Below are 9971 nucleotides of genomic sequence, written 5' to 3'. Positions count from 1 at the left end.
CATTAAGTTGCATAAGCTGATGACAATTTCCAAAGAACTTCCAGCTACAAGGTCTCTGCCTCCTACTGGGGAAGAGAAGTTACTCTAAGATCTCCGAGGATTTTGTGATCAGGAAAGGGGTGGGTGTGAGGTTGGTTTCTGGTGGCTATGGCAGAGGGAATAAAGGAGTGATTGTTTTGAAGGAGAGAAGAAGGAAGAAAACAAATAAATGCGGGAAGGAAGAGGTTGGGAGAAGTTTGGCAATATCTGAGAAACCAGAGCTCTGTAAGCCCAGGTGGTTTTTTAAAAATTAAGTTAATTGGGCTTCCCTGGTGGCGCAGTGGTTGAGAGTCCGCTTGCCGATGCCGAGGACATGGGTTCGTACCCCGGTCCAGGAAGATCCCACATACCGCGAAGCGGCTGGGCCCATGAGCCGTGGCCGCTGAGCCTGCGTGTCCGGAGCCTGTGCTCAGCAACGGGAGAGGCCACAATAGTGAGAGGCCCACGTACCGCAAAAAAAAAAAAAAAAAAAAAAAAATTAAATTAATTAAGTAACTTATTTTGCAGGGAGGTGTTGGGGAGGGGGCACTGTGAAAATGCCAGGATAGAGATGAGGTCTCAGCCTGTGCACTTCAAGCCAGGTAAAGTGAGAACAATTTTGAGCAGTGTGGAATTTTGGAGAGTGTTGGATCAGGAAATCCACAAGCCATTAAAGAAGAAACAGATATTTACATCCAAGGATGTAAAAATAAAAAGAATGCACAGCAAAAAAAAAAACAAAACAAAACATAGGCAATGTCAAAAGTTAAAAGACGGGCTTCCCTGGTGGCGCAGTGGTTGAGAGTCCGCCTGCCGATGCAGGGGACACGGGTTCGTGCCCCGGCCTGGGAGAATCCCACATGCCGCGGAGCGGCTGGGCCCGTGAGCCATGGCCGCTGAGCCTGCGCGTCCGGAGCCTGTGCTCCGCAATGGGAGAAGCCACAACAGTGAGAGGTCCGCGTACAGCAAAAAAAAAAAGTTAAAAGACAAACTGAGAAGATATTTGCAACTCATATTACAGATAAAGGGCTAAATTCCTTTAACATATAAAAACTTTGTACAAAACAGAAAGCTGGTTTATTACCAGATATTGAATATAGTTATGTGAATGCATTAATGCCACTTTAACAGGGTTAATTTTATTTTATGTGAATTTCACCTCAATTAAAAAAAAAGAGTGCCTACACATGATTTTACAGAGAAGAAAATACAAATGATTCAAATGACACTGAAGTATGGGGGCGGGGAATAGGCTCCCCTTTTATTAGAAATAAGACAAGTGAAAAGCTTCTTTTCACATCCCACAGAGCAGCCATGGTCACATGGTGCGGATTAAAAATCTAAATTGGTTCAACACCTGTAGAGGCCAATTTATTAATAAATATCAAAATTATAAACACACCCTCTTGGACCCAGCCATTCCACTTCTAGGAATTTATCCTACAGATATAGGTGCAAAATGACCTAGGTATTGTAGAAGAAAAAGAAAGGTATCAGACGTGGAAAGGAAGAAATAAAATTGTTTTTATTTTTAGAAGAGTTTTTAAAAAATACTTTAACCAAAAACTGTTGGATCTAATAAACAGATTCTGTAAAGTAAAACAAAGAAACAAACAGAAAAACAGCACATACACACCCCAGATCAATATAGAAACATCAATTATGTTTCTGTGCATTAACAATGCAATCTCACGGTGGTCCAGTGGTTAGGACTCTGCCCTTTAGATGCCCTTCAGGTGGGTGTGGGTTCATTCCCTGCTTGGGGAACTAAGATCCCACATGCCACATGGTGCGACCAAAAAAAGAAAAAATAATTAAAAAGTTAAAAAAAAAAAGCCAATGCATTCTCAGGAAGAGAAATACAACCATTGGATACAATACAATAATAAAATAATAAAATACTTACGAATAAATTGACGATAAAACAAAGAAAAAACTCCTTCTCAACAAACCTGGGCCAGGAAGTGCAATGGTCAAGGGCACACCCACTGAATCCCAAAAAAAGTCTCATCAGCGTTTCTGGAGGGCAGCAGAGGTGGAGTAAGGTTGGTGCAGAGAATGTCCCCGCGGGCTAAGAAGGTAAGGCGCTGGGAGGCGACAGAGCAGCTTTGGTGAAAGTTGACGCGTAGCAGGCTGATGCTGTGGGCTGTGGGGAAGCAGATGGCCACGCTCAGGGTGGCGCTAAGGGGCTTGGCGCTCCACGTAGAGGAAGAGCAGTTGGCTAAGGTCACCTGGATGTGCAGTCTATAAATGCCGTCACGTTGGATACGCAGCTGCCCGTTGTCCAGCTCTGGCCCATGCACGAAGGAGCGCCCCAGGGCTGGGCTTCCCTGCCAGCGCAGCCTGGGGTCCTGCCGCGATCCTGAGAGGGTTGTGGGAGAAGGGACGGAAGGATGGAGGTTTAGGGAAACTGAGTGCTAGAGAGGGAATGCCCCAAACTCCCATGTTGAAACCTAACCCCCAAGGGGATGGGATTAGAAGGTGGGCCATTGGGAAGTGATTAGATCATGAAGGTGGAGCCCTTATAAAAGAGACCCCATATCCACTGATGGATGAATGGAGAAAGAAGATGTGATATCTATATATCTATATATCTGTATATACACATACACACACATATATGTATACATGTACATATGTATGGATCGTGCGTGTATATATATATACACACACCATACACACATATATATAAAATGGATAAAGATGTTTATATATATTATTATATATAATATATGTGATATTATACATATATATATAATTCAACCATAAAAACAGAAGGAAATTCGGCCACTTGTGACAACATGGGTGGACCTAGGGGTAAGTCAGACAAAGACGAATACTGTATGGCTTCCCTCATACGTGCAATGTAAAAGAAAACAAAACTCAAGCTCATAGATACAGAGAACAGACTGGTGGTTGCCACAGGTGGGAGCCGGGGTGGGCAAAATAGGTGAAGGCGGTCGAAAGGTAAAACTTATAAAATAAGTTATAAACTAAGTCCTGGCGGGGTGGCGTGCAGCATGGTGACTAGAGTTAATGATACTGTGTTGTATATTCGAAAATTGCTAAGAGAGAAGATTTTACAAGTTCCCACGGCAAGAAAAAAATTGTAACTATGTTAGCTAGACACTGTGGTGATCGTTTTGTAATACATACAAATAGAGAATCATGTACACCGGAAACTAATACAACGTTGTATGTCAACTATATCTCAATTTAAAAACAGAAAGAGTGACTTCCCTGGCGGGTCCAGTGGTTAAGACTCCGTGCTTCCAATGCAGGGGTACGGGTTCCATCCGTGGCTGGGGAACTAAGATCCCGCATGCCCCGCGGGGCCGGGTGGGGTGATGTGGGGTGGCCAAAGAATAGAAAAAAAAAAAGGGGGGGGTGGGGAGAGAAAGAGAAGAGCTCGGAGAGCTCTCTCCCTCCCTTTCAGTCACGTGAAGACCCAGCAAAAAGATGAGAAGATGGCCGGCTGGGGACTTCCCTGGTGGTCCAGTGGTTAAGACTCCATGTTCCCAATGCATGGGGTGTGGGTTCCATCCCTAAGTCGGGGGAGCTAAAATCCCACATGCCTCGCAGCTAAAGAACAGAAGCAAGATTGTGAAAAATTCAATAAAGACGTTAAAAATGGTCCACATCAAAAAAAAAAAAAAAAAAAAAAACTTAAGAAAAAAAGAAGATGGTTGGCTGTTTATGAACCAGGAAGCGGACTCTCGCCAGACACCAGATCTGCCGGTGCCTTGGACTTCACAGCCCCCAGAACCATGAGAAAGAAATGTCTTGTTTATAAGCCTTCTGGTCTGTTATTCTGTCATAGCAGACCGAGCAGAAAGCACCCAGAGAAAAAAGACGACGATTTTCCTCCCGGGATGAGTGGGGGGCGGGGGGCGGGGGGAGAGGCCCAAAGAGGAAGGGGGTTAGAGGGAGGCTGGGAGAGTACTGCCAAATGGCACCCGCCCTCACGTTCCTTCACGTCCTTGCTCTAAAGCCCCCTTCTCAGGGATGCCTTCCCCGATGACCGCATCTTCAAGGGCAAACCCAACGCTGGCCTGCCCGATCCCCCTCCCTTATTTAATATTCCTCCCAGAAGTACCAGATGCGTGTTTTACTCTCTTGGCATGCTGCATATTTTCCTTGTTTATTTATTTATTTTCTGATCCTCTTGGTAGAAGGGAAACACCGACAGGGCAGGGATTTCTGTCGGTTCTGTGGGCTCTCGGGACACCCAGAACAGGGCTTGCCTCACAGTAGCCGCTTAATTAGTGTTTGTGGCCTCAGTGAGGGCAGGTTAGTGATGGCTCTTAGCTTGGTTTAGTTGGTTTGGGATCTCCCAAGGGAGAAAACAAAAGGCTGAGCCAGGAAGCGGGTGCTCAACAGAACGCCGCCGTATCTCCCTCTCTTTGTTTCTTTTTCTCATCCTTTCTCAATTTCTCTTTCTCTCTCTCCCTCCCCCACCCTCCTTCTTTTCTCTTTCTCCAACACACATATGCATCTGGTTTTACCTGTGTGATTCAGCTGCAGCTCCGCTAAGTCCCACTGGAAGAAGAGAAAAGAAAAGAAAAGAGACCAGAGGTCTTGAGTGTTCCCGAGGGAAGAGCTCTCTTTTCTCGACCCATCCTTCTATCCACCCATCATCCCACCGGACTGAGTTGGGACCTTTGTGAAGAACTCTTAAAGAGAAAGTAGGTTTGAACTAGCCGTGAGCATGAAGAGAAGACCTTCTGAAGAACTTCTTTGTTTCCAGGATATAACACAGGGCGCCTCGGCACACCTGCCTCTCTCCCCTGCAAAGCTCTCCCACCCCCGTAATGCAGCCCCCAAAGCCGGACCCTGTGGTAGGTGTCCAGGGTTCCTCCTGTCCTTGGAGGTCCCGGAACCGCCCCTTCCCAGCTTTGAGAAGCCCCCAGCAGCCTCTGAGTCAGCCTGCTGGGGGAACACCAAAGACGAGTCATTTTCCAGGCCCCCATACGGTATGTATCTTCCTCCACCCCGGGATCTCCACCCGGGATTTACCTCCTGGTGTCGACAGAACTGACTATCCAGAGCAGGAGACCCCCGGGGGCAGCCTCGCCCCCGCCTCCCCTCCCTGCTCTGGTCTCTCTCGCTCTGTTCTTTTCCACCAGATCTTTCTTCCTGGCAGTTGTCTTTTCTATTGTTTGGCCACGCCACGTGCTATGCGGGCTATTAATTCCCCAGACCAGGGATCGAACCCCCCGCCCCACTGCGTTGGAAGCGAGGGGTGTTAACCACTGGACTGTCAGGGAAGCCCCCGTGGCAGATTTTTATTCATCTCATTCTGACTTTTTTGTTTTCTTTTTCTTTTTTGGTCGCGAGTCTGTTAGTCTGTGCTCTAGCTCACCATCCCTCTGCCCTGAGCTGATTCTTTCCTCACTCAGTTGCTCACCTGCCCTCGGCGCTGCACCCCCTCCCCAGGGCCCGGCCCCAGCTGGAGGTCCCCATGCTCCTGAGCTTGCAGGAGGCAGATGTACGTCTGTCTCTCTCATCCTCCCTTCTGGACTTACCCCAGTTGAATCCACCTGCTGCTTTCGGGTGAGGCGCACACTGCAGACGAGGCAGCCTATCACCATGCCAAGGAGAAGCAGCAACAAAGCCACCCTCCGGATGGACACCCAGGGCCGGTGGGGCACCTGGCAGCCCGAGGCCTCTTCTGCTATCATGATCCTCTGCAAGCACTTCATCAGCTGTGTGGCAGGGTGGAGGGTGTGTAGAGGCAGGAAGAGGGAAGGAACCTCAGCTCTCATGCAGCTACGGGCCCTCTGCCTGCCTGAACCTGCCAGGGACCAACCATGCCCCACCCTGGGGATGTCCGGCAAAGGGAGGGACCAGACTCAGTTCCACAGTGCAGGGAATTCCCCTCCAGCTTCTGCCGGTCCCCAGTCTGCAGAGTAGGTGGGCCAGGGTGCCCCTCAATTTTTCTATTTGACTTCCCACACTCACCTTCCTGGTACTCATTCAAAAAACCTTCATTGAACATCCACTATGGGCCAGATGCTCTGCTGGGCCTCAGGGCTACAGCCACAGCACCCAGGGATGGAGGAGGGGTCCCCCAATATCCACGTGTTCCTCTCCATCTTCCCAGCCTCCCTGACGCCCCCGTGGTGGGACCACCCCTGATGCGGTCACATGACTGGCCTGCCTAATAGGTAGAGAGTAGAAGCGGACCAAGGATCACTTCCATTGCCTGATCTTGTAAACATGCCACACTGCCTTTCAATTCTCTTGCCCTGTGGTCTTGGAGGACACCCGTTCTTCATGACCGTAGTGGCTTGAATATGTCACTCCCCAATTCACGTCCACCCAGAACTTCAGCACGTGACCTCATCTGGCAACAGGGTCTTTGAGAAGTAAGGATGAGGGTGGACCCTACATCCCATGATGTCTTCATAGGAAAAGGAGAGGACACACAGAGACACAGAGGAAAGTTGGAGGTAGACATTGGAGTGATGCAAAATACACCAAAGAACCCCAAGGATTGCCGGCAAACCCCAGAAGCCAGAAAGAGGCAAAGAAGGAATCTCCCCTAAAGCCTTTGAAAGGAGCGCAGCCCTTCGGACACCTTGATTTCAGATCTCTGGCCTCCAGAATGGTGAAAGGGCAAAATTCTGTCGTTTCAAGCCACTAGTGGGTGGTGCTCTGTTATGGCAGCCTCAGGAAACGAGTAACAACGGCGTAGCTACAAGATGAAGAGACACTACCTGGGCTTTGTAGGGTTGGGACAGTACTTTGTTAGTATCAGTGAATCAAGCCACTCAGCTGTCACAGACTGTATGTGCCAAGTACACGTGGCTGTGGTCTAAGAAGCTTTACTTGTAGACAATGAGACTTGAAAATTTCATTCCAGAGTGAGGAGTTACAGTGGCCTGGCCTGGGCTGGGAGTGGGGTGGGGGAGAGAAGAAGGAGGTGAATGGCAGGTGAATAGATGTCAGAGCTGGAGCCAGCAGCATTTGCTGGTGTGGGAGGGCAGGTAGAAGAAAGAGGGGAGACCAAAGTGTCCGGAATTCCTGGGATCCAGGTGATCGTATACTCCCTGAGACCCCCAACTACAAAAGGAATTTCCTTTATGAAAACCCTAGGATCCCAGGCCTGAGGGTTTTGCCAGCAGCACCCTCAAAGGGACATTAAGCTCTCCTGAGCCTGGGGGCGTGATCCTCGGAACTGTCCCCGACCTTCTTTCATACTGTGTGAAACCCCCGCTGGGTTCTAAAGTCTAGCTCTGCTGGCTAACTCCATCTGCAAGACCTTCCAATCCCTGTCTTGTCATGGTCCCCACTCTGGACCTTTGATGGTTCTTTGCAGCCCACCTGGTGTCCCTTCCCTACCTCCATCTAGCTGAAAGCCATTCACAGTCAAAAATAATTGCTACCGAGCATGGTTAAGTATGTAGGGTCTGGAGTTTCTCAACACACCTGGATTCCAATCTCTGGAATGTCACATTTTAGCCTTTGGGAAACTCACACCCCCATCAGCTTAAGTTCAATGTTTCCATCTATAAAATGGGCTGTGAAATACAACAAACTGGTGAATATAACATAAAAAAAGCAGAGTCGCAGATAGAACAAACTGGTGGTTACCAGTGTGTGTGCGGACAATACAGGAGTAGGGAAGTGAGAGGTTCAAACTACTGGCTGTAAGACAGATTCAACCATGTACCGTACAACACGGGGAATGTAGCTGATACTTTGTAATAACTGCAAATAGAAAGCAACCTTTAAAAATTGTATTAAAATAAAAAATTTAAATAATAATAAAATGGGCTGTGATGAGATTTTAAGGAGAGACACATGCGAGGCCCTTAGCATAGCGCAGGCACACAGCAAGTGGTCAATAAAGGCTAGCTTTTAATGTTGCCATATCCCCCCAGGAAATGCTCATTAGAACAACGGCGATGGGTACAAGCAGACAATTCACAAAGAAGTTCAGGTAGCTGATTAACACAGAAAGATGACGCCAGCCCTCTTGGCTATAAAATGCAAATTTCGTCACTTTCACGAACATAAAAAACAAAAAAGAAGCCATGAAAGTGAAACGGAGCAGGGCCCTGTGGTCCTTCCTCCCAACGTCCTCCGCCTACCTTTTGTCTGTAGACAAATTTCAGCCAAAGAATAAGTTTAATCAGAGAAGGGAGAATGCAGAAACAAAGGAAAACAGCCCAATAAGACTAAATAATAATAGTTTAGTCATTAAGCAAACTCAAGGACTTTTAGTTCCTTCTCGAGGGCTCTAGATAATATTCCGAGCCCTATCCTGTGAGCTGTCTTGTAGATACTGATACCTCCACCAGGTGGAAGAAGTTAACTACACGATGACCGGGACGTAGCCATGACATAAGTTGCCACAATTCCAATAATTGGCCTTAAGGAAATGGGAACAAACCGACCCTGGAAATGAAGACTTGAACTGTACTTGAAGCAATCAAGATGATGCTGGCCAGACCACCGCTGACCAATTTCAAAATGACTGTTTCTGCATGTAGTCCCCTCCCCCCGTGTATAAAAGCTCTTGCCCACTGATTATGGGGGGCGGAGGGTCGGCCTTTGGTCAGAAGTCCGCCCTCTGCTCCCCCGCCATCCCCCACCCCCGTCGCCGGCATCTGAAAATAAAGCAAACTTTCCTTTCCAACGACCTTGCCTCTTTATTGGCTTTTGAACAGTGAATAGCCAGACCCCACTTTCAGTTATGAAAGTACGGATGTACGGTTATGTACAGTTATGAAAGTATGATACATTCATAAAAATTCATCTGGGTGCAGTGCAGACTGTTTAAGTATGTTAGAAAAAACCGAAGAAGACATAAAAGAGAATGTTGCTATGTTTCACATATAAATTAATAATGTCTGCATTAAAAATACCTTCCAAGTTAAAGGCGCGCACACACACACACACACACACACACACACACAAGCAGCAAGACAGAAAAAAGAAAGGTTTGATAGGCCCAAAATAGACAAAACTGTTCTAAGATATATAACTCAGAAGTTAAGTCATTAAGAAGTGACTAACACTTTCTAGAAAATGAAATGAATATGAAGTCGGGTTCTTAAAAGATACATGATCGAATGTGAAACGCGATATTCTCTCTGTTCTGAATAAGATAACTAAAAATTAAAAGCACACGGAATACACCTTTTCTTTTGCACCTATCGTAATTTGGTAAATGATCAGAGCGTTGGTTGAATCTGAAGATTCACGGTGTTGCAAGCATGTAGGTGAAAAGCATCCCTGATACCCGGATGCTGGGATTTGAAATGGATCCAGCCTCTTGGAAGGACAGTTTGGCAAATCCATCAAGATCCCAAAATGCACCTCCTCTAATGTCCATCAGTTTCACTTCAAGGATTTCATTTCGTAAGCACACTCGCACGCACGTGTCACAAACGGAGATGTACACACACATATTCAATGTGGCACCTGCCGTGGTAACAAAGAAACAGAAAGCAATCCAAAGGGTCATTCATATTGAGGGCTTATTCCCATGCTAAGAACTCGGCAGGTATCACCTTTTGGAACCTTCACCCGAGCCCTAGGAACTGGGTGATGCTCTGATTCTCATTTTCCACCGAAAGCAGGCTCAGAGACATATCAGCTTCATCCACACAGCGAAGAACTTGAAGGCAGGAAGTGCCTGGCTTTCACTGTACATTTGCATCACTCGCCTGGGTTTTCCCACTGCTCTGGATTACTGGGCTGGGGACACTGCGGGGGCTCCATCGATCGATTGCTCTCTAGACGATGCAGTTCTGCTTGGGGTGGTTTGCTGGTGTTTAAGGAAGTATTGAAAGCAGAGCTTCCTCCACGTGCAAACAAGATGAGGCTGCAGGGAGGGGATGTGATGGGCTCCCTTCCCCTTGCAAGGTAATTTTCCCCCTTCTTCAGGACTTCTGAGAAGCCAGGGGAGACCGGGCACAGTGCAGGGGAGGGGGTGGAGGGAG

General features: G+C 47.5%; 1 protein-coding gene across 1 annotated transcript; it reads right to left on the bottom strand.

Moving 5' to 3' along the window:
• Window positions 1-1991: 1991 nt before the first annotated feature.
• CD70 (CD70 molecule) lies at window positions 1992-6016 on the bottom strand. Its single transcript, XM_065873841.1, has 4 exons — window positions 5980-6016; window positions 5544-5869; window positions 4524-4557; window positions 1992-2380 (listed from the first exon to the last, which is right to left on the bottom strand). The coding sequence occupies exons 1-4, from the start codon at window positions 6014-6016 to the stop codon at window positions 1992-1994; spliced, it is 786 nt and encodes a 261-aa protein (XP_065729913.1).
• Window positions 6017-9971: the final 3955 nt, after the last annotated feature.

Source organism: Phocoena phocoena, chromosome 3, assembly GCF_963924675.1.
Source record: "Phocoena phocoena chromosome 3, mPhoPho1.1, whole genome shotgun sequence".
Lineage (NCBI taxonomy): Eukaryota > Metazoa > Chordata > Mammalia > Artiodactyla > Phocoenidae > Phocoena > Phocoena phocoena.
Note: the sequence above shows the minus strand (reverse complement) of the source record. Positions and strands in the feature narration are given on the sequence as shown.

Coding starts and splice junctions, on each gene's coding strand:
- CD70 (XM_065873841.1), bottom strand. CDS start 6,016: ATGTTCAATGAAGGTTTTTTGAATGAGTACCAGGAAG. Junction 5,870..5,979: donor TTTGAATGAGTACCAGGAAG/GTGAGTGTGGGA, acceptor TGTGGAACTGAG/TCTGGTCCCTCCCTTTGCCG. Junction 4,558..5,543: donor AGCAGGTGGATTCAACTGGG/GTAAGTCCAGAA, acceptor CTCTTCTTCCAG/TGGGACTTAGCGGAGCTGCA.